The sequence below is a fragment of the Protomyctophum parallelum genome (genome assembly GCF_964188405.1).
Source record: "Protomyctophum parallelum genome assembly, chromosome: 13".
NCBI lineage: Eukaryota > Metazoa > Chordata > Actinopteri > Myctophiformes > Myctophidae > Protomyctophum > Protomyctophum parallelum.
In genome coordinates, this window is record NC_139708.1 from 30568285 (window position 1) to 30593439 (window position 25155).

At 42.1% G+C, this 25155-nt stretch overlaps 2 protein-coding genes across 2 annotated transcripts; one reads left to right on the forward strand and one right to left on the reverse strand.

Annotated features, from left to right (window-relative positions):
• Window positions 1-1512: 1512 nt before the first annotated feature.
• On the forward strand, window positions 1513-5326 carry LOC310868986 (von Willebrand factor C domain-containing protein 2-like). Its single transcript, XM_083779497.1, has 3 exons — window positions 1513-2002; window positions 2770-2899; window positions 4373-5326. The coding sequence occupies exons 1-3, from the start codon at window positions 1610-1612 to the stop codon at window positions 4621-4623; spliced, it is 774 nt and encodes a 257-aa protein (XP_083635623.1). The 5' UTR covers window positions 1513-1609; the 3' UTR covers window positions 4624-5326.
• Window positions 5327-5932: 606 nt separating this feature from the next.
• Window positions 5933-10591, reverse strand: rpl23 (ribosomal protein L23). Its single transcript, XM_083779637.1, has 5 exons — window positions 10520-10591; window positions 8912-8995; window positions 8151-8279; window positions 7476-7589; window positions 5933-6068 (listed from the first exon to the last, which is right to left on the reverse strand). The coding sequence occupies exons 1-5, from the start codon at window positions 10530-10532 to the stop codon at window positions 5986-5988; spliced, it is 423 nt and encodes a 140-aa protein (XP_083635763.1). The 5' UTR covers window positions 10533-10591; the 3' UTR covers window positions 5933-5985.
• Window positions 10592-25155: the final 14564 nt, after the last annotated feature.

Sequence of the window (25155 nt, forward strand, 5' to 3'; positions counted from 1 at the left end):
AAAACGGCGTGCTATAGTATGCCGTACGATATGGGCTATAGCCCATGGTCCAATATGATGAAAAACGAGGATTAAAAAAAAATTAAAAATTAAAAAACGATGGGCTATAACCCATCGTTTTTTTTCGTTTTTATTCTTTCAAATCCTCAAAAATGATGAAAATCGGCGTGCTATAGTATGCCGTACGATATGGGCTATAGCCCATGGTCCAAAATGATGAAAAACGAGGATTAATTTTTTTTTCAAAAATTCAAAAAACGATGGGCTATAACCCATCGTTTCTTTTTTCATTTTTTCATTTTTTTCAAATCCTCAAAAATGATGAAAAACGGCGTGCTATAGTATGCCGTACAATATGGGCTATAGCCCATGGTCCAAAATGATGAAAAACGAGGATATTATTTTATTCAAAAAAAACAAAAAAACAATGGGCTATAACCCATCGTTTTTTTCATTTTTTAACTTTTTCCAAATCCTCAAAAATGATGAAAAACGGCGTGCTACAGTATAGTATGCCGTACGATATGGGCTATAGCCCATATCCTCGCGTGTATAGTGGTGTATGAGAATGGGTGTTGCGGAGGATGAGAGCATTCCTCTCATCCTCCGCAACACAATGCATTCTCTATGGCAATAGCACAAACTTTGGCATGCTAGTGATGCTACTAGTCCTACATACTTACACCTATCAACCCCATTCTAGCTATGTTCTATGTTTTGTAGTTTCTAAGTTATTTAACTTAGTCACAACAGCTGCCCTGAAGAGCCGTTCTTTGTCCAGCGGCCATTCTGGTCTGGAAACGGTATTTATTTTTACCTCTGACACCAGTAGAAGGCCCGGCACTTGGAATTGTACACCTCTCCCGCTTAGCGGAGAGTGGGGAGTTGTAGAGGTCTCCCCGAACGCGTGCGTATCGTATGTCACAACATATAGCTCCCCCCAGTCCCCCGAAAATGTTAATAAAAATACACAGAAACATATTTTGTGAATTTATTGTTTTAATATGCAAATTTATAATTTTTGTTTACTTTAGCGGATACTTTTATTCTGAAGCCAACGGAAGTCTTATATTTGCTGCCTTGACACTGGCATTAGAGCCATGATGGAATGGCACCAGGTCGTGACATACCAAAGCCTACACGGGATGTGCAGTCGACGCGCTGTGATTGGCCAGTCGCTGTGATTAACAGCCTAAACCTAACCCTAACCCTAACCTCAGTAAAACTACCTAAACCTAACCCTAACCCTAACCTAACCTTAACCTCAAGAAAACTATACTAAACCTAACCCTGACCCTAATCTTAACCTCGGTAAATTTAACTTGCCCGGGGGCGTGTTTATAAACACAACCAATGTAGGAATTAGTATGTATCCACCAGGCCACCAGCAGCCAAGCTATAGATCCGCGCAATGCTGTCATACCGCGAAGTATAAACCGGGCTTAAAACGCCCACCAGAGCGCAGTGCCAATGTGCCATGCGTCACAACAAACAAACTGACTGTGTTGGGACTTGGGAACCTCGTTAACAACTTGCCACACAAGTCAACATGTTGAAGTTGTATTATTATAACTATCATATTAATAAGTAACAACCATTAATATTAAGGATGAGCTGCCAGCGGAATAGCACGCTCTCCTACCTCTCCATCTCGCTGCTGCTGCTCCTCTTGCGCGGTTTGGAGGTCCGAGTCGAGGCGGAGTACTCTTCTTCAAACTCCAAGACGGACCCGCAGGAGTACGAGTTCGGCGACTACCGGGGGAAGTGGTGCATCGACGACCACGGCTTCGTGTACGGCATCGGGGAGGTGTACTACCCGAGCCGCACGGGATGCCCCTGCACGTGCACTGTGGACGGCCCCGTGTGCGTCCGACCCAAGTGTCCGAGGATCCACCCGCGGTGCACCCGCATCAAGTACAAGGCGTGCTGCCCGGTGTGCGAGGCGGTGGCCAAGGTGTGCGTCTACGGCGGCAGAACGTACCGGCTCCTCGAGGAATTCAGGGTGAGAATATAGATATTAAAGTGAATTATTTCCCACACAGCAAAAAAAAACCCACTGTTAATTTAACTCTGGGTGTAGGCTAAACATTCCATTTGTACTTAGTTACAGTAGATGGATAGGCTACTGACACTGTATAGGCTACATTAACGTTATATTAAAGAGAGAATGTTACTGTGGGGTTTGCAGTTAAAAGTTTCCACCAGGAGAGTTGTCATTATCCATTTAATTATGCAAAAGAGCTGCAAAAATATAGAAGACATGTAGACAGTAAGCAGTTCAGTAAGCAGTTCGTTTTTGGACACACCGACTTATTAGTGTATGTATCCCAAAGGTAAAATTAGCCTTCTGATTTTGGGGTATACTATAAACAATAAGAACAGATGTGCAATTAGTGTAATATCACTTAGGTCTTAGGCTATATATCTCATTTGGCTGACCACTTATAAACCCATTTTATGTATTAATATAATATTTTGTTCCCACTGCACTTTGGCTTTGTAGGGCAATATAGACTGCTAGTATAGTGACTGATTGCCACAGTACTGCCAGTGCCAAAGCGTTTTTTTATTAGGCCATTATAAATTAATTGAGTCGTCATATCCGAGTCTTTTTATGTATGGGGCATTGGGGCACTCACAGCAGGTCCTATGATGTATAACAAAGTTTGCAACAGATCTGCCCAGTGTCAGTGTGTGTGTGTGTGTGTGTGTGTGTGTGTGTGTGTGTGTGTGTGTGTGTGTGTGTGTGTGTGTGTGTGTGTGTTCCAGTTATCACGGTGTGAGAGGTGTCGCTGTGAGGCGAACAGGGAGGTGTACTGTACTATCTCAGACTGCCCCGCACCCCACTGTGTCAACCCTACTTATGAACCCAACCACTGTTGCCCGGTCTGCAACACAGGTAGGACACACCTGTCTGTCCCGTTCTGACACTCTCCGTGTGCACACACACACACACACACACACACACACACACACACACACACACACACACACACACACACACACAGAGTTTACTTATATAGCCACAGGTTATTGATGTTCTTCAGTGTCCACTGTCCAATGACACACAACTAACAGATCACCACTGTGTCTGCAGGGAGCTGGTATGTCACATCATGCAGCATCTTCTCACATCCTGCCTCGCTCTCTCAAGCACACACACACACACACACGCACGCACGCACGCACGCACGCACGCACGCACGCACGCACGCACGCACGCACGCACGCACGCACACACACACACACACACACACACACACACACACACACACACACACACACACACACACACACACAAACACACACACACAAATGTAAGCATGTGCATATGTACAATAATGTGTATAACACTTGTGCAGACAGTAGGCTGTGTCACGTTGGTTCTATAATTAGCAGGATCCCAGTGTGAGCGGTATTCACCCTGCAGCAGCCACAACCATTAGCTACTGTTATGTCATCTATAACACACCCTGCAGCTTCAAACACTCAACACTCTCCATGCCATACTTACAAATGCACTGGGCATTAATATAATCCTTTCATATACCAAACCAATCCAGCATTGTAAAGACGTGATGCTCATTCTTACATTACTCTCCGCCCTCCCATAAATATTTCAAATACAAATTATTTTGGAAAAGTCATTAAAGTAGCATGCATGGTTAGTATCTAGTGCTCTGCTGAACTTTTGTAGTTTATTGCACACAATATTCCTTAACACACACACTCACACACTGTGTGTTTCACAGAGTTCTGTAAAACGTATGTAAAAATAGCCATCATCCAATGAACAGATTGCACACAAAGAAAACAGCAGCTAAAATAAAGGGACCTACATCCTCCACACGCAGCGTTCACTTTAGTACCAGTCTTGTGTCTCCTGTAATCCTCAATGTACTCTGCTAGCTGTCATTATGATTTCTCTGACTGACTGACACAGACAGACAGACACGGGATAAACAACAGACAGCTGGTTGGACTGTGCTGAGCCTCTGTTCCCTCAGTTTTACTGTATTTCTGCCAAACTGAACCCTGTCAGCGCATAGGAACTGTATCTTTTTTATGATTAATATACTGCTAAATAAAGAATATGCCAAACTAAAGACAAAAATTAACAGTCTTTCTTTCTCATTATCAGGGCAGTCTTAATGTTCCTGTTTGCCTGGTTGAGGCTGTGAGGGCCACTTAAGTGGTGTCTACAGGAAAACGTAATAAGCATAAGCCCATTCTGTGTGGCCAAACAAAAGTCTCGATAAACAAAAATGGACAATACGTTTTGCAGCTGCCCTTTGTGTTACTTGTCATTTAGCCTCAGAGACCACCAGGCGTTTTGTTTACTTTTCAGTCTCCCTTTACCCGCCTTTTCTAGGTCCTAACTGTTTTGTCGGGAACCGGGTGATCTCGGCTGGGGAGCATGTGGACATTGATGAGCAGACTGTGTGCTACTGTACATACCGTGATGGAAGCTGGCATACACACCCCCAGGCTACCTGCGAGCAGCGTACCAAGCCCAGCCTGACGTCTGGCCCCAGCCCTGGCACCCAGCCCACCTACAGCAACGAGGAGATGTGGGGGAGGGAAGGGAGGGAGTTTAGTCCCAGAATGGATCTGATACCATGATGGAGTTTATAGAGCTGGAAATAGATGTAAACAAAGTTAGGTAGATTGTGTACTAGATATAGGCTGACGTGAACTCTGTCTGTTCACTGTTCTCACAGTAAAGCAAAATGCCGAAACAATAACATTACATAAACAAATCTGCTGCCAGCCCGCCACTAAAATCCCCCCTCAGTCTGAGTCACGGGGGGCAGACGAGTCAGGTTGGGAAAGGTGGGATGGCGATAAAAGGATAAATGAATGGAGGCTGAGATGGTGTGGATATGTTGGTCGGGAAGAGGAACGGGTGTTAAATGTCAGGGCAGATGGTGGCTATGATCTTTTCCGTTGCCCCGCTGGTCTCCATCTGTGAGGTGAAGCGAGGGCCAGTGAATCAGTGATGACGTATTTGACCACGTAAACACACTGAATCACTGTGCAAGCAAAAAAACATGACTCACACTTTACATAACTAGAGCAGTGAACTGTGTGTATGTGTTGTCACAGCATTGAACTGCATAATGCCATTGTATTAATGTAATGTTAGCTGTGTTGGGGAGAAGCAGTTACTAAGTAGCAGAACTAGCAGCTTACCAATTCCCAGTAGCATGTGGTAGTTTACCTGATGGGAATAGCTTCCCCAAGTGTTAGTGCTGAATCCTATGCAACCAACATACAATGTAATGTGTGAATTACCCACATTTTGAAAGGTTTAAACCGCTTATTTCTGATACAAAAGACATCCAGTACATCCTGTACTGTGCACACATACCCTTTCTTCCATGATGGCAATATCCTGTTATAGTATTTGCCTTGCCCTCCTTCAGACAGGCAGAAATCATTTTTGTGGATATGCACAAATACTGGAAAATACAATATTGACTCTGGGTAATATAGTTTACGTACCAAATGCTACTATTATAACTCATGTGATCAGATACAATCAAAAGTTAACATTTTGCTGGGGGGGTGTAAACTGTTGATGCTTTTACAGGCCAAGTTTTAATCTAAGCTAGACACCAAAATGAATATGGACCTTTACCTTCAAATTAATAGTGCAAAAGAAACTTCACCATCAAGACAAATGTATCAATATAGTATTTTATGTATTCCACTAATCACCTGATACACTATATATATATATAATTATGTAAAACATCTCTCATGGAAGACCTGTTAATGTTTAACAAATAAATTCTACATGCATTACATAATTTTGTTTTTTCTTGCCATCAAAGACCAAATGCACCCCCTAGTGGCACATCTGAGATGCACACCAAGCCACAAGAGAAAGCCTAGTAGTGGCCACTAACAAAATCACCATAAGACATAGTTGGCTGGCTTTACAACAGTTTTTTATTGAAAACAAACAAATGCAGGTCCAGACTAGGCAATGCTGCCAGCATTGGAAGCAATCCTGGGCCAAAGGTCAGCGCACTCCTTGGCCACTGGGCCTGTGATGGCTGAACCTGAGATGGAGACAGAAAAGGGGGGGAAAAGACGATTAGTATTAAAAGAAACCTCATGGCTGATTTGTTGTAAACATTCTTAAATAAATCAAACTATAGGACATTGCGAATGAATAAGCTACAACTGTCTTTGCTTTTTCCACAAAAACAAATGTCACCCATTGTTTTACACCTGTAATACTCTTGATTCCATTTGTGAGTGGAAAAGAAAATGTTGTGGACAATGTGTGTACATGATATTAGAGAAACATGGTAACTAAATCATTATAAATAAGATGCCTATAAAGTAAAGATCAGACACTGATCAGCACTGGGAATATCATGTTCTGTACTATAGCCCTTGTTTTGGGGCAGAAGAACTGAATGACACATTCGGAGACTACCATTTTAAATAGCTGGGTGGAAAGGTTCACTTTCCACCCAGCACAGACATGCCAATTTTTTTTTTCACTGATTAACACCCGCTACCATCTAAACTCTAGCTACTTTAATTCCACATTAGATTTGATCATTGTCACATCACTGATTGAGATTGGTCAGTCATGGCTACTCACTGCCATCTCACCCACAGTTATGTCTCACTCTTCCCTTCTACGACAACTCACCCAGTCACTGACCAGACAAAGCAAGTGCTTTTTTGAAGGGGATAATACATTTCTGTCACATCGCATTAACCCATTTTGGGCGGGAAACCCTTTGTGTTTTAAACATTGTTATAATTTAGCTATTGAAAAATAGCAGATCTACAAGCTCATAGCGTGCCACCGAGTGGCGCGCTACGAGCTTGTAGGTCTGCTATTTTAGAAGATTTTTTTAAATTTTTGAGGTGTCTTTCCTGATATTCAGGATTGATTGTACACTGCTACCATCTCATCATCGAGTGAGGAAAGTTCTCTGCCGTTTCAGTTTCCCAGTGATCCGTTTCTCGTTAGCCTATGTCACTGGCACAATATCGCAGCTATACTGCCGTTTTAAGAAAGACAGATCACCATTAACCAGGTCAGAGCCATTTGCTGACTCGCAGTTTAAAAATCACATGAAATGTCAATTTGGATGAAAATCTGTTTGTTAACAGAGATCTTGTTGCGTGACAAAAATAAATCAACTGAGGAAAAGTGAGGAGACAAACTTTGCTTTCGTAGAAGACTCAACTTAATTGTAGTGTTTTTTCAAACAAGACTAATGTAGCTTAACCATTTTGACCTGGTGTAACCTAAACGTTTTACCTTAAAAGCCGGTTGCGCCCTCTGTGTCATAGCAATTTTTTTTTAATACGAATTTGAAGGTTTTCAGAATACCTTAGGTCAGGTTTTAAGAGGCGTTTTTAGAATCGGCATCGGGTCTAAATGGGTTAATGCAGGCTAATGTCTGAGAATACATGAGAAAGCAGAGAGCAAACTAACCCACCTTTCATTTCTCCTTTTACGTTTACTATGACGCCTGCGTTGTCTTCAAAGTAGAGAAACATGCCATCCTTTCGCCTATACGACTTCCGCTGCCGTATCACCACCGCAGGATGCACTGCAAACACCAGAAAGAAAGCAAGTTAGTCAAGAATCAATGCTGATTGAATGCATGTTTTGTATTGACTTTCAGCTTACTCCTTGTGGTCTGGCTCATAGAAATAGAAACGGCATGATTTTAGGTACTACTCAGTCATACCAGAGAGAAAAAGGTTCTTTCTACTTATCCTGCCATCTAAACTCAGAAACTTTGCTTTCATATTAGATGTCATCATTGTTACATCACTGATTGAGATTGGTCAGTCATGGCTACTCACTGCCATCTCACCCACAGTTATGTCTCACTCTTCCCTTCATCGACAACTCACCCAGTCACTGACCAGACAAAGCAAGTGCTTTTTTGAAGGGGATAACAATTAATTTGTCACATCGTATTAAGTGTCTTCCAGATATTCAAAATATAGTTAACCTGTTAAGAATCAAAGCTCATGGAATGCATGTTTTGTCTTTGTTTACTCCTTGCGGTCTGGCTCATACAAACAGTGATGTTTTTTTGTTCTACACACTCTTCCTATTAAAGGAATGAGCAAATGCTTGATAAATATGTTCTTGGACTCACCCTTCTTCCTGAGTTCTGGCTTGCCTTTCTTGACTGTGGCCATGACCATGTCACCAACTCCTGCAGCAGGCAGACGGTTCAGACGACCCTTGATGCCCTTCACAGAGATGATGTACAGGTTTTTACCTCCTGGGAGGGACGGGATGGAGAGAATTGAAAATTGATTAAATTTCAGAGGCGGTAGTAAAAGTAAGATGTTGAATGACCATTTTCTGCAATTCCCCAATTCAAGTATGTGCATAACTGCAAAGTGCATACATGAAATATTTAGTGGCACACTGATGATCAATGCTGGACTAAAGTTTAGGTGAACGAAAATGGCATTTTTCACTGATTAGCATAGCCCTGCCAACTCAATGCTAGCAACCATTTTTCCATGTAGCATTTTAACATTTGTCTCATCACTGATTGAGATTAGTCAGTCATGGCTACTCACTGCCATCTCACCCACAGTTATGTCTCACTCTTCCCTTCTACGACAACTCACCCAGTCACTGACCAGACCAAGCAAGTGCTTTTTTGAAGGGTAATGACAATGAATTATTATTTTTGAGTGTCTTCTAGATATATTGGAGTGGCTATATTCAAGAAGAGGCATCACTATCTACACGTCTGTAACATGAATTAAAAGCACAAACAAAATGTATATAAAAGTTCTAGACAATTACGTTCACATAACTAACTGCTAGAGGAATAGTTTCCATTAACTTTTAGAGCTACAGTGTTTAAGGTATAATGTTGTGAATGTGTGCAAAACAAACCTGTGTTGTCGGCGCAGTTGATAACCGCTCCCACTGGGAGACCCAGTGAGATGCGGAACTTGGCTCCAGAAGACCCACCACGTCCTGTGGGACAGGAGAGGGGAGAACGGGGAATAGATTATACTCAAAGAAATACAATTGATAATAGCTGTTCAGCAATAGTTAACCATGGTTAGCTGACAAGTTAGAGCTTTTAACTTTTCATGTACTGTATCTATTTGACACATTTATACACCTGGGTATAACTTTCAAAGGACTGTCAAACATGCAATAAACTGCATATGAGTATCTCTGAAATCAAGTATCCTTATTCTTTAGGCACTGGAAACCATTGAATATAATACACAATCAGAATTTTTGCACTTTCCATCTGAGCCCCTTTAACTTCCAATGTTAAGCAGCAAAAAACATCCCTATGACATTGACTATTAATTAACCACAATTCTCCTGCCATCTAAACTCCAGAAACTTTGCTTTCATATTAGATGTCATCATTGTTACATCACTGATTGAGATTGGTCAGTCATGGCTACTCACTGCCATCTCACCCACAGTTATGTCTCACTCTTCCCTTCTACGACAACTCACCCAGTCACTGACCAGACAAAGCAAGTGCTTTTTAGAAGGGGATAATTCATTTCTGTCACATCGTAACAACGCCAAAGGATTTTATGAGTGTCACATCAGACTGAGATTAGTCAGTCAGGTGTAGTCTGCCATCACTCCTCAAGTGATGTTTCACTATTGCCTTCTTCAACTCACCCAGCCTCTGACCACATGAAGCAAGTGCATGTTGAGATATCCTTCAGCACTGAATATCAAACAAGCCCAAAAAGTGCAAATACACACAGACACACTTTGATCCATTGGACAGGCAACTTCACCTCCATACTACCGTCCAAAAACTACAGCATGAAAGCGTCCTGTGGTTATGCATAATAGAATACTGAAAATAATTCACGTCACTCCCTTTGCAATTAAATCAGACGCACACACACTTTATAATATGAAAGCTATAGTTTAACACTAAACTTTTGTCAGACCAGTTCCAATATTTACGTTAACCTGTACGCGTTACTGTGCATGCGTAAGACCATCCATCAGCAAACTAGTACAAAACACAACGCCAAAACCAATCCTAAACTACGCTTTCATACAAATAGCTGTAACACACAGTCAGTTTTAATGTCAGCCAGTCACTACGGCTAACAACCACGATTCACAGAAACAAGCCCAAGCTAGCTAACCTAGCGGCGAAATAAAGTCTGTAGTCGTAAAAAATACTTTATATTTGGCCGCCACGTAATTCAATAGATGTAAGAACATTGCCGTTTTTACCATATTACAATGACTGTGGTTATTATGAACCAAAATGTGAAAATGTACCGGTTATCAGCGGACTTTGCTTTCCAAACTAGCCAACATGGCTTCCGCAACTAGCGCCCAACATAATCATTTATAAACATGGTAACGTTTCAGCAAACTCAACAACATGCACACAGAAATGTTTTCTTAACATGTCTTGTCAATAATAGAAATGGTTTAAAACTCGGATGCCAAGGTTAATCAAGTAGATTAAGATGGATTTTTCGAGTATGTTTTTCATACCTCTCTTAGACATTGCTGCCGAGGGGAAAGAGGAAGACGGAAAAAGGAATTGTGGGATATAAAGATGTGAAGAAGATCATCCGGGTCACACTGTTGACGTTCTCAGTGTGCTCACACTGCCCCCTACGGGCAATCCGATAGCATCATTCTGCCGTATCGTCATTCTAGATTAAAATATTTAAAGAGTAGCCTAATTACTTTATTAATTACTAATATTAATCAATCAAGCATTGTTTAAGTATTTAATTAAACACTGCTGCATTGTCTGAAGGAATCCAAACGGAATCCAAACAAAAATAAGTGTTACTCTTGTGTACCTACCTGTCCTGTCACAAGAAGATTGATTGATTGATTGATTGATTGATTGATTGATTGATTGATTGATTGATTGATTGATTGATTGATTGATTGATTGATTGAATACTTTATTGGCAGAAATGTATATGGTACAGTGACGACAAACAGAAATGTAATCAGTACAGGGTACAGTCAAACAAAAATGTATACAGGGTAGTCAAACACACGTAAATGGGATCACCGAAAAAAATGTCCTTGCTGTCTTGTTTCCATTCAGGTCCTGGGTATTCAATTCATAATCATGACATGAAAAATAACAACTTAAAATAAAATCATCATAAAAGGTAAAAATACCAAAAATATGTACAGGTTGGAAGCGGTAATAAGGAGGTGCGGGTAGTCACTAGTAGTCACTAGTCTGCCTATTTCATTGGCCTGTTTGACTGTCAAGGGTTCAGCCTCCAGGAAGAAACCCTAAATACAAAGTTAATACACCATTGCACATAAAAACGACTCCAGGGCGTCCCCCAAATGAAGTACTGTCACCTCATAGACATTAGACACATGAAAAACTGGAAAAATACAAAAACTCTGTCACTCCATCTTTAAATGTCAGTCCAAATTTAAATTGCTTAACTCTGTTTTCTACCCAGAGCCACCCTAGACTATCAAAATGGGTTGCAAAAAGATTGGTCATGGGCCCCAGACCGAGGAGTAGCCGAATTAGTGAAATAGAGATTTTGAGAACCAAGAGGTGCAAGCATAGTCAAAGTAGGGCTGCATCTCCAGCTAGAGTCTTGAGAGCACTGTTTGTTGACAAACATCTATTAGCACAGTCATGCTGAAACGACATCAACATTTTAGTGCTTAGTAGTGAGTGATAAATAAACCCCTCTTGATTCTGTTGATGAAGAATAAAGAAAATAATATATATTTAGATAGAAACAAATATAAAGTATATAAAGTATTCAGATATTTCATGGGTTTAAGGAGAGGGACCAGTGAAAGTGGAAAAAATGCATATTGTGCGCAGAACCAGATGTTTACTGTGTAAATTATAGATTATATTATATAAAAAACATCATGATAGGTGCAAGTGACTATACCCAGGATTACAATGTAGCAGCAAAAACACAAAAAGATGCAGCAGGAGCATAAGGTGCAGCAGTATTAGTAGTATTGCACATATAGAACATGTGTTCTCGTGCAAATAAATCTCTAAATAAGTCTTACATGAAGGTGAAATGAAAATATCCCCCTTTTGAAAAACATAAGAAGTGTTTCGATCTGAGAGATTCTTTAATCTTTAGTCCAAATCATGTAACAGTGGGGGCGGCATGAAGTGGCTCAGAAGGTACCCAGGCTCCCACTGTGCTATAGCATCAAAGAGAAAGAGGAAGGCACTGAAACCAAACTGCAGTAATCATTATGGTTATCCAGTACCTTCTGGTGTAAAGCAACACCCCCATTGGGGAAGAACAGAGGTTGAGTTTGACCTCTGCAATATACAGTAGTGTACTGATCGAGTCATCCAGAGAGAGCAGCCAATTCTCAGAGGAGGAAATGCAATCCATGGCATGCAGAGCTCAGAGATATCCTCTAGTCTACATGTAGGAGGTGAAGCACCTGTATAAATAATACATATATTAGTTTGATTAATTATACGGTTATGCAGCGCTCTTCACCAAGAACTTCCCACAATATCTAACTAATGCAAGTAGTTTGATATTACACAAACTACACTTCAGGGAGACAAGACATAGGCCTACATCGGAAATTTGGAACCCATCGGTGGCCTTAATTTCTGTTGGAATACAGAACACTAGAACAGACAACAAAGCATAATTATGCATCATTGCATAAGTGAGTAGAAAGCAGGATGTGGCTGGGAATTTGGGAAAGTTCCCGATTCAACCACTAGATATCAGTAAATAACCATCAAATGTGCTGGTATAAAGTTAAGTCTGGTGTAGCCTGACCTAAGCAGAGACATTTCTGGTCTAGAGGGGCGGGTCGCGCCTCAGAAATGCGCGCACCCTGATTGGATCTCATCGATCTGTCCGTCACCCCCGGCCCCTCCTCTCCCTCCTAGTGCAGCGCTACGTCACATCATTTAGAGCGACGCCCACCCGGAAGGGTTGACTCCCACTTTTAGACTGGTTCAGCCCACGGCTTTTTCCAGGCTTTCATCTTTCGCGCAGACGAAATGAAAGCCTGGGTATCGAGGCTAAGTCTGGTGTAAATCCTCGTAGAATATGGACTAAACTTGAGTAAACTAAAGACCTGATCAATGCTCTTTGTCCACTCAGAATAGCCAAATGGCATTGATCACGCCTCCAGGTCTTTAGTTTACTCAAGTTAGGGAATAAGACCTGGACACGCAAAATACAGACCTAGAAATCTGAATTGTAGGCTAATATAAATAAATGTGTTTAGAAAAAATCGGCCTCATGGTGGCACTGGCAGATGTGAAAAATGCAGGGCAAAGGTTTTTCCTTGGCCTTTAGGGATGAATACAAAATTATTCCAATAACCTCTGTGTTTTAAATGGACATTAGTGCTTTCTAGGGTATGATTTTGGCCAATACTTTGATACGGAATTATGACAGGCAGCAAAATATGACCCTTCCAGTCAAAAAATAAATGGTAACACTTGCTATGCATCCCAAATAAGCTTTATAATGTGTTATGATAAACTTTTAATAATAATTTAACATTTATAATAATTTATTATAAATGTTTGAGAAAATTATATTGTCTTATATTTGTTATAATTGCGTTATAAATATGGAATAAATAGCAAGTTATGAAGTATTATAATACTTGATATTAAAAGTCATTATAATAAAGCTTATGTGTTAAAATATGATTATTTATGAGCGCTTATGAATATAATTATACATGGTTATGACTTATGAGAAGATTTTAAGTGTGTTTATAATGCGTTAGAAACATGGGATGTGTTACAGATAAATCTGCTAGTTTTATTAAACTCCACAAACTGTATTCTGTCTTAATTTATTTTCTTTTTTCCCATTGTATTTGCAATGTCCATATTTTAACCTTGAATGGGGTATGAGCCATTATCACCCATTCATCAGGTGATGAATGGTTGGGAATTTCCAGAACGACAGCCAGCTAATTGTTGGCCAACTTGGCCAGTAACTAGTAGTAATATATTTCTATCATTACTTTACCCAGTAACGAGTAGTGTAAGGTACTCTGCCAAAAACAGTAATAATATACCTATTTTGTAAAATAGCACATATAGGCCTATTACATATTACTCAGGATTTGTTGACTTTTTTAACCCCTTTTGGTGTTTTAAGCATTGTGTTATACTTTAGCTATTGAGCTACGAGCTTGTAGGTCTGCTATTTTCTGAAAAATTGTGAAAATGTGCCTCAAATCTTTGAATATATTTCAGAGCGAACGTTTTTAACTCAAATCTTTGCTTCTGGAAGGTCCCTGGAACAACATATTTTCAGATGGGGGTCGGCAGCCAATTACAGATGATATTGGGGCTCCTTGAATTTTTTTTTTTTTGAGATCCACTGGGTTTTTCAGAAAAACTGTCATGTTTTAGAAGACATTTGTAGAATCGAGGTCTAAATGGGTTTAATCCTGCCAGGCCTTTCATTAGTCACTCATCATGAATTGTGACTCTCGGGTATCATTTAATCTGCATACTTTTAGCCTGATTGTCAGACTCTGAGTAGCCTCGATACCCAGGCTTTCATTTCGTCTGCGCGAAAGATGAAAGCCTGGAAAATCCATGGGCTGAACCAGTCTAAAAGTGGGAGTCAACCCTTCCGGGTGGGCGTCGCTCTAAATGATGTGACGTAGCGCTGCACTAGGGGGGAGAGGAGGGGCCGGGGGTGACGGACAGATCGATGAGATCCAATCAGGGTGCGCGCATTTCTGAGGCGCGACCCGCCCCTCTAGACGAGAAATGTCTCTGTTTGGGTCAGGCTAGACTCTGAGAGCCTCCAGTGCGCTCAGTCGAGTGGGCGGGGTCTATGGGCTGGAAATGCAGGCTGGCATACTTTCTCATCAACATAGACGGCAGAAACCACAACTGTTTACAGTACGTTGACAAACACAAAACTAGTTTAGCTTGTAGAACTTGATCCTGTCGCCTCCTGTCCTCAAATAGCTTGAGAAGCCATCTATCTATCTACTGTAATAAAAAACGTGCCCAGTGTCCAGCAGCTATAAAGTATTAGGCCTTTATACTGCATAAGTATCTTTAGCAAGAGTAGTAGGCCTACAAAGTAGACCAGAAAGTGTCCAATATTAACAATAACAACTACATTATAATAACACGCAACAAGCATAATTCATGGAGACCCTCGATCCTGCATCAAACTACTGTGACACTGCATTCCTTTAAATCATGGGTTTCCATTTCCAGTGAGTCACCATTATAAGGAAATGTGCCCATAATCAATCGCAAGTGTCTGCTTACTCATAGAATAAGTTACAATGAACAGTAACATGAGTTTAAAGGTATATTCAGTGATTTCACTCAAAAAACCTTAGGTTTCGTTTTTGGCTGTGGGACCCAGCCTTTCGTCCAATCAGGATAGAGAGTCAAAAACGAAACCTAAGGTTTTTTGACCCCCAGGGGTTAACTGGGGACAGGGAGGAACTCCTTATATGGTCAGCACACTCTATAGTAGAGAGGATTATCACAACAAAACAAAAAAATAAGTGATATTTGAATTAAGTGAAATCACTGAATATACCTTTAATATGGAAGGTTAATTTCTTTCCCCCACACCACAACAATGGTCACCAGGTTAATTCTCAGTCAGGGTGGTGGTCCCCAGGTTGATTCTCAGTCAGGGTGGTGGTCCCCAGGTTGATTCTCAGTCAGGGTGGTGGTCCCTGGTTCATAATCAGTTGAAAACCACTGCTTTAAATCCTGCCAGGCCTTTCATTAGTCACTCATCGTGTATTTTGACTCTCGGGCATCGTTTAATCTGCATACCTTCTCATCAACATAGACGGTAGCACCGCACCTTCATGGAAACCACAACTATGTCCTGTAGTAACCTAATGTGAAGTATGATGTGCACCCATTCACCTAAGTATAGTGGCCCTTTCTCTCCTGCAACTGTACTGATAAAAGACCCAATTATTGAAATCCCCAAACATGGAACATGCATAATGCCACATCTAATGCCTGTCTCAGGACTGACACCTGCCAGTATATAGTCACACTGGATAACTTCCCAGTCTCGCTGGCTAACTATAGCTAAACACTTTGACCCTGACATCCCAATTTTGGGCAAGGTTATAATAGTTTTTTTTTCTTTTTCATTGTAGTTTAGTTTTAGTTAGTTTTGACATATTATTTTCTAATTCAGTTAGTTTTAGTTTAGTTTTAGTTTAGTTGTCTCCACCAGGCCGAAGGCATGTGGGGAGAGTATGTTTTGCACTCCGTCCGTCCGCGTGTCCGTCCGTCCGTCCGTCCGTCCGTGTGTCCGTGAACAGCTAATCTCGGCCACCGTTAACCCGGTCGATGCCATATTTTGCACACACACTCCCTGGATGCCAACGATGAACCTCTGCCCCAAACTTTCCAGAACGGCCTGTTATAGCGCCACCAGGAGGCCGCTTTGTGCAAAACAAGTTTTTGCACAGTACACCTACAGATTTTGTCCAAACATCACGCAAATTGGTACACAGTCTCTCTAGAGCCATTCAACGAAACAGGTCTTTCAGATTTATCAGACTCCATCCTGATTGGTTAAGATTGGCTTCCAAAGTTCACAGGAGTGCTCAGTTTCAAACAAAATGCTGCAAATCATGAACACATCGCGTGATTTCCGTGAAATTGTGCACCCACATTCCCACTAGGCCGAGGACGAAATGCCACATGAACAATTTCAACTCAGCCTCAAGGTGGCGCTATAACTGGCCGAAAAGTGTTTTGACCTCTAACTGCACGGATCTGTGGATAACCTGGTGGAGACCTGTGCCCGGAAGGGCACTTTTTTTAAGGCTCTGTTCCATTCTAGTCAAACAGAGTGGTTTGTGGGTGCTGCTATTGTGCATGTTGGCTCACTGGAAACACTATGCTACACCAGTGGGTCTCAAAAGTGTCTTTGAGTGGGTTCCAAATGGCTGCATACTGGTGTGTAACTCTGAGTGTATAAATGTACACACTGTACATTTTGTACACTCAGAGTTACTGTGGGGGTCCTTGGAATTAAAAAGTTTGAGAACCACTGTAGGCTATACACTCGGAACAGAGCCTTAATTAGTATCATCGGTAACACCTGTGAAGGAAGTATAGGGAAGGGGCCCAGAAGAGTTATTCTGTCATGTGCATTTATATAGCCTGCTGCAATTCGGGATAAGCTATGCATGTCCTCAAGTTTCATATTAATGAAACTTTCTGTCATTGTCTCCACCAGGCCGAAGGCATGTGGGGAGAGTATGTTTTGCACTTCGTCCGTCCGTGTGTCCGTCCGTCCGTCCGTCCGTGTGTGTGTCCGTCCGTCCGTCCGTCCGTGTGTCCGTGAACAGCTAATCTCGGCCACCGTTAACCCGGTCGATGCCACATTTTGCACACACACTCCCTGGATGCCAACGATGAACCTCTGCCCCAAACTTTCCAGAACGACCTGTTATAGCGCCACCAGGAGGCCGCTTTGTGCAAAACAAGTTTTTTCACAGTACACCTACAGATTTTGTCCAAACATCACGCAAATTAGTACACAGTCTCTCTAGAGCCATTCAACGAAACGGGTCTTTCAGATTTCTCAGACTCCATCCTGATTGGTTAAGATTGGCTTCCAAAGTTCACAGGAGTGCTCAGTTTCAAACAAAATGCTGCAAATCATGAACACATCGCGTGATTTCCGTGAAATTGTGCACGCACATTCCCAATAGGCCGAGGACGAAATGCCACATGAACAATTTCAACTCAGCCTCAAGGTGGCGCTATAACTGGCCGAAAAGTGTTTTTACCGCTAACTGCACGGATCTGTGGATAACCTGGTGGAGACCTGTGCCCAGAAGGGCACTTTTTCTAGTTATGGGCTGTGTCGAAAAATATATTCCCACAGACAACATTCTCCAAGTTCAGGCAAACTGCAGGACTGAACTATGAAAACTTCCTTTGGTGACAGGTGCAAGTGGTGCGAGGTAATTAATTATTGGGTGATAGTACAAACTGAGCACAATAGTAGCCTACAACCTTTAACTTTTAAAGTGATATGGCTGTTTATAGCCTTTTAGACTATATGGATATGGACTACATGATAGATATATGATAGCCTATAGGCAGCCTAGGCAAGACTATTTTAGGCTATCACAGCCTTTCTGGAACTACCTCCAAGTTCCAACCACCAACCATCTTTTACAAAAACAACTCCACAGAGTAAACAATAAGAAGAAGTGCCACGACAGTAGAAAAACCTCCTGGTACATTTCGATTTCACATTGCATAGCACATATTGCACTGTATGGTGCAGGTAGACTAACTGTTCCATAAACAAGTGGTGAAGATTAAGGTTAAGGCTCACTGTCATCTGCTCATAAATCAGCAGGCTTTTATTTGACACTGAACAAGTGCCAAAGCTGACACCTGGTAGCTACCTATATGAACTGCAGACTTATTGAGTTATCCAACGGCACTTTTGCAGGCTCATCAGTAGCCTGATAATTATAGGCTACACACATTTACAAAGAGACCACGAGAGAGACCCAACCAAAAAAGACATATTACCACTCTTCTAATTTCAAAACCATCCAAGTGGTTGGCCGCAGTTTACTATGAAAACATGCATTTCCCATCAGTCGTTCGGTCGGTCACACCTCCATATATGTTGTTTTGGTGACCGGCTTTGTCTGTGTTTTTGTTGATCATAATTAGTAAAAAATGATTAATGATCAACATTACATCCACGGGGGCGCAAAAAATAAGAATTAAATAATTAATTTGAAAAAGTGTGTGGCCTGGCTATATATGAGGGTAATATGCGCGTGACATCATCATCAAACCAGAAATGCAGGAATGCTTATACAGAGTGGCAAAAAAGTTCACTTCATGCATGCGCATACCCTCGATTCATCTCCCGACCTGATTTGGTTTACCAGTCCGGCCCCATGGTTGATTTCTCTTTGTAACTATAGGCTATATAGTAACTAAAGTTGTCAAATAATCTATGACATGACAACATAATTGTATATAGTTTGTAGGGGGGTCCCTGCTTCATCTGTCTCTCAGCTAAGGGGTCCCTCATATACAGTGGGATATGTAGGGGGGGGGTCCCTGCTTCATCTGTCTCTCAGCTAAGGGGTCCCTCATATACAGTGGGATATGTAGGGGGGGGGTCCCTGCTTCATCTGTCTCTCAGCTAAGGGGTCCCTCATAGGCCTATGTAGGGGGGTCCCTGCTTCATCTGTCTCTCAGCTAAGGGGTCCCTCATAGGCCTACGTAGGGGGGTCCCTGCTTCATCTGTCTCTCAGCCAAGGGGTCCTTATGGGCTAAAACATGTTGAAGACTCCTGACCTATAGTCTATAGACATATACTTCTTTCACAATAACGGTTGCATGACAAACTCATCGCAGATCAGATCTTTCACCTCCGTATCGTCCTTTCAATCGATAAAAGCGAGCAGTCATGGTGACAGTGGCGGCATTGCCCAACAGCCCTAGCTCGATCGCTCACCATGATCAAAAATAGTGTTTGTTCACGCCAGTGCTGATTTCGTCAACTGGAACTATGACTATGACGAAATATGTCCGTCGGCTACCTTTTTACACAGAGGAAAGGTTGAATAAAATCGAAATAAAAATAAAGATTTACGATGACTAAGACTAAATATATTGACAATTTCGTAAAATAAAAACTACACTAAAATGTTAGGGAGGCACGAGTGGAGAAGAGATCCAAATGGACCCGTGGGTCTACTTGGTTCCATTTCAAAGCTCTTAGAGTTAAGGAGGTCTTTGCGAATGAAACATTTGGTACTGCAGGACTCCTAATATGCCATAGTGTAAATCAATGTCATACTGTACATAAATATGCTGAAGAAAACCTGGAGACTTTTACTGACAACAAGCAGCATCAAGGCCCACCAAGATTTTAGTCGACTAAAATCTTATGATATTTAGTCAACTAAAACTAGACTAAACACTAAAACATTCCAGGTGACTAAAATATGAAAAAAACATTTTTTTTGCTGCCAAAAACAACACTGGTCCAGACTGAGTAGGGACATAGTGATGACCCCTGAACTGCTCTGTGAAGCACTTCTACGCTGTTTGCTTTGCACTCAGGCCCCTTTTTCCACCAGTTGGTTCCCAATGGTTCATTTCTTTTTGGTTCTTAGTCCATGAGCCAGAGCTCCAACATTGGAACGTTAATTATGAATTGAGTGCGGGGCAAAACTATCCCTTATTGTTTATACAGGCCCGGCCCTTCCTACAGGCCACACATTTATTTTTTATTTATTCTTTTACTCCCAAAAACTGCCCAGTGTCCCCCCAGTGCCTCCCCAATGTCTGCCCAGGGCCTCCCTAGTGAGACCCCAATGCCTCCACTGTCCCCAGTGTCCCCCAATGCCTCCACTGTCCCCCCAATGCCTCCACTGTCCTCAGTGTCCCCCCAATGCCTCCACTGGCATCGACCGGGTTAACGGTGGCCGAGATTAGCTGTTCACGGACACACGGACGGACACACGGACGGACGGACACGCGGACGGACGGAGTGCAAAACATACTCTCCCCACATGCCTTCGGCCTGGTGGAGACAATTAGTATCATCGGTAACACCTGTGAAGGAAGTATAGGGAAGGGGCCCAGAAGAGTTATTCTGTCATGTGCATTTATATAGCCTGCTGCAATTCGGGATCAGCTATGCATGTCCTCAAGTTTCATATTAATGAAACTTTCTGTCATTATGGGCTGTGTCGAAAAATATATTCCCACAGACAACATTCTCCAAGTTCAGGCAAACTGCAGGACTGAACTATGAAAACTTCCTTTGGTGACAGGTGCAAGTGGTGCGAGGTAATTAATTATTGGGTGATAGTACAAACTGAGCACAATAGTAGCCTACAACTTTTAACTTTTAAAGTGATATGGCTGTTTATAGCCTTTTAGACTATATGGATATGGACTACATGATAGATATATGATAGCCTATAGGCAGCCTAGGCAAGACTATTTTAGAAAAAAATACATATTACCACTCTTCTAATTTCAAAACCATCCAAGTGGTTGGCCGCAGTTTACTATGAAAACATGCATTTCCCATCAGTCGTTCGGTCGGTCACACCTCCATATATGTTGTTTTGGTGACCGGCTTTGTCTGTGTTTTTGTTGATCATAATTAGTAAAAAATGATTAATGATCAACATTACATCCACGGGGGCGCAAAAAATAAGAATTAAATAATTAATTTGAAAAAGTGTGTGGCCTGGCTATATATGAGGGTAATATGCGCGTGACATCATCATCAAACCAGAAATGCAGGAATGCTTATACAGAGTGGCAAAAAAGTATCCTTTCTAGCCTTGACAACTCACAAAATGCCACTCAATTTGCCACTCGATTTGCCGTTCACTTCATGCATGCGCATACCCTCGATTCATCTCCCGACCTGATTTGGTTTACCAGTCCGGCCCCATGGTTGATTTCTCTTTGTAACTATAGGCTATATAGTAACTAAAGTTGTCAAATAATCTATGACATGACAACATAATTGTATATAGTTTGTAGGGGGGTCCCTGCTTCATCTGTCTCTCAGCTAAGGGGTCCCTCATATACAGTGGGATATGTAGGGGGGGGGTCCCTGCTTCATCTGTCTCTCAGCTAAGGGGTCCCTCATATACAGTGGGATATGTAGGGGGGGGTCCCTGCTTCATCTGTCTCTCAGCTAAGGGGTCCCTCATAGGCCTATGTAGGGGGGTCCCTGCTTCATCTGTCTCTCAGCTAAGGGGTCCCTCATAGGCCTATGTAGGGGGGTCCCTGCTTCATCTGTCTCTCAGCCAAGGGGTCCTTATGGGCTAAAACATGTTGAAGACTCCTGACCTATAGTCTATAGACATATACTTCTTTCACAATAACGGTTGCATGACAAACTCATCGCAGATCAGATCTTTCACCTCCGTATCGTCCTTTCAATCGATAAAAGCGAGCAGTCATGGTGACAGTGGCGGCATTGCCCAACAGCCCTAGCTCGATCGCTCACCATGATCAAAAATACTGTTTGTTCACGCCAGTGCTGATTTCGTCAACTGGAACTATGACTATGACGAAATATGTCCGTCGGCTACCTTTTTACACAGAGGAAAGGTTGAATAAAATCGAAATAAAAATAAAGATTTACGATGACTAAGACTAAATATATTGACAATTTCGTAAAATAAAATAAAAACTACACTAAAATGTTAGGGAGGCACGAGTGGAGAAGAGATCCAAATGGACCCATGGGTCTACTTGGTTCCATTTCAAAGCTCTTAGAGTTAAGGAGGTCTTTGCGAATGAAACATTTGGTACTGCAGGACTCCTAATATGCCATAGTGTAAATCAATGTCATACTGTACATAAATATGCTGAAGAAAACCTGGAGACTTTTACTGACAACAAGCAGCATCAAGGCCCACCAAGATTTTAGTCGACTAAAATCTTATGATATTTAGTCAACTAAAACTAGACTAAACACTAAAACATTCCAGGTGACTAAAATATGAAAAAAACAATTTTTTTGCTGCCAAAAACAACACTGGTCCAGACTGAGTAGGGACATAGTGATGACCCCTGAACTGCTCTGTGAAGCACTTCTACGCTGTTTGCTTTGCACTCAGGCCCCTTTTTCCACCAGTTGGTTCCCAATGGTTCATTTCTTTTTGGTTCTTAGTCCATGAGCCAGAGCTCCAACATTGGAACGTTAATTATGAATTGAGTGCGGGGCAAAACTATCCCTTATTGTTTATACAGGCCCGGCCCTTCCTACAGGCCACACATTTATTTTTTATTTATTCTTTTACTCCCAAAAACTGCCCAGTGTCCCCCCAGTGCCTCCCCAATGTCTGCCCAGGGCCTCCCTAGTGAGACCCCAATGCCTCCACCGTCCCCAGTGTCCCCCAATGCCTCCACTGTCCCCCCAATGCCTCCACTGTCCTCAGTGTCCCCCCAATGCCTCCACTGTCCTCAGTGTCCCCCCAATGCCTCCACTGTCCTCAGTGTCCCCCCAATGCCTCCACTGTCCTCAGTGTCCCCCCAATGCCTCCACTGTCCCCAGTGTCCCCCCAATGCCTCCACTGTCCTCAGTGTCCCCCCAATGCCTCCACTGTCCCCAGTGTCCCCCAATGCCTCCACTGTCCCCAGTGTCCCCCCAATGCCTCCACTGTCCTCAGTGTCCCCCCAATGCCTCCACTGTCCCAAGTGCCCCCTCAGTGCCTCCCCAGTGGGGGGGGGGGGGGGTGTTTATAGGATCAATATAAGTAAACGGTAGCAGCTTTTTCATATTTTCTTTTTTTTACATATTTAAAATAAAATAACATTTGTACTACAATAAATCATTGTCTCCGTGTATGAGGAAGTGTCATGGTGACAACGACCCGTGTGTTTTTGCCCACACTCAATTCATAATTAACGGTCCAATTGTGGAGCTCTGGCTCATGGACTATAAGAACCAAAAGAACCGGTTCCCATTGGGAACCAACCGGTGGAAATCATAGATTACTCTAATAGTTAATCTATTAGATTCATGTAACTTTCCTCCTCTACCCTGTATTTCATTGAACCCGGTTTCCTGCTCGAGTGCTGATTTTGATCTTACCACTGAGCTAACACTTGCTCAGGGGATAAATTTAATCTTGACCATCAGGTCACAATTCGTGCCAGATCCTATAGGCTGTCTGGGTGACCCATGACCTTATGCCAACTAAACGTCTCAGTAGAAGTGCAGGACATTGCTTTCTCTCAAAGACTCTTTTACATTTAGAATGAGCTTTTATATCATTGAAGTACTTTGCCGGGTGTTAATTGTCGTGCATGTATGTATATTGTATTAATATTGTCTTGTCTGTATGCTATGTGACCCGAGAAAATAAAATCCCTTGTGGATAATAAAAACACCTGTAATTTAATCTAATCTACCGTATTCTATAAATCCCTATCGCACAAAGATTTGGCAGCCCCCTCCCTGTTGTAACTCCGAGGACCTCGCCCTCATAGGGGGTCCCGGAACCCCCAACACGTTGAAGACCCATGCATTTGAGCGCGACGATGGCGATGAGCGCCATCAGAAAACGAGAAACGTGTGTCGTGTCTGTGTCCGTGGAGATAAGGCCTTGTGTGTGTGACCACATATCCTGGATGTTACGACATGTGATCGCTATCGCAGATACAACACAGTGGTGAAATACACAACAACAACAACACAATGACTAAACAAGTCCATGCAGAAGCTATAAAACGCTGGTGTGGTTCCGGGAGAACACACCGCGAGCTGTCAACCTTCAGACACACCATTCACCATCACTTTGTATGCCAACTCCCTAGAGGCCAAGGAAAAACCTTTGTCTGGAATTTTTCACATCTGCTCTTTATAGCGCCACCAGGAGGCCCACATATGTAAAACACATTTTCTATTATTACTCCTTCAGATTTCATCCAAATTTCACGCAAATCGGTACACATGATCTCCATAGTCATGTGATCAACACAGGTTTGTTTGATTTCTCATATTCCATCCTGATTGGCCACGATTGGCTCCTACAGTTTTCAGGAGTAGCAAATGATGGCCACAACTCGGCAGCGTCCGATTGCGATGAAACTGTGCACGCATATTCCCACTAGGCTGAGGAAGAATCCTGGTGGAGACCTGTGCCGATTGGCACTTTATCTAGTTTAACTTTTTTTCGTACTTGGGTTTATTTGTGGGTTAGGGTTAGCGTGGCTACATGCTGCCGTACGGTGCTGAAAACTGCCGTAAAACTTGTTGGAGAAATGAGGAAATGAATCTAATTAATTTAGAAGGATTATTTATAAATATCCGAAAGGCATATACATATTGATAAAAACTAAACCTAGGGTTATTTTGTCTATAATTTCAGTTAGTTTTGAGGACACACAATACAGTTTCAGTTTAGTTATCGTTTTTTAATTTATTTTTAGTTTGAATTAGTTTCAGTTAACTAAAATGTTTTTTTTATTCTAGTTTTCGTTTTTTAGTTAGTTTAGTTAGTTTAGTTTAGTTTAGTTAGGTAGGGATGCTCCGATCACACATTATTATTTATGTCAAAACATGTTTCTGTTGTGCTAGTTCAGTTCTCCTTCTCACGACATGCGGAAAGTCCTTTGTGTGTGT

Coding starts and splice junctions, on each gene's coding strand:
- LOC310868986 (XM_083779497.1), top strand. CDS start 1,610: ATGAGCTGCCAGCGGAATAGCACGCTCTCCTACCTCTCCATCTCGCTG. Junction 2,003..2,769: donor GGCTCCTCGAGGAATTCAGG/GTGAGAATATAG, acceptor TGTGTGTTCCAG/TTATCACGGTGTGAGAGGTG. Junction 2,900..4,372: donor TTGCCCGGTCTGCAACACAG/GTAGGACACACC, acceptor CGCCTTTTCTAG/GTCCTAACTGTTTTGTCGGG.
- rpl23 (XM_083779637.1), bottom strand. Junction 8,280..8,911: donor CAACTGCGCCGACAACACAG/GTTTGTTTTGCA, acceptor CGTCCCTCCCAG/GAGGTAAAAACCTGTACATC. Junction 6,069..7,475: donor CGTAAAAGGAGAAATGAAAG/GTGGGTTAGTTT, acceptor TCTCCATCTCAG/GTTCAGCCATCACAGGCCCA.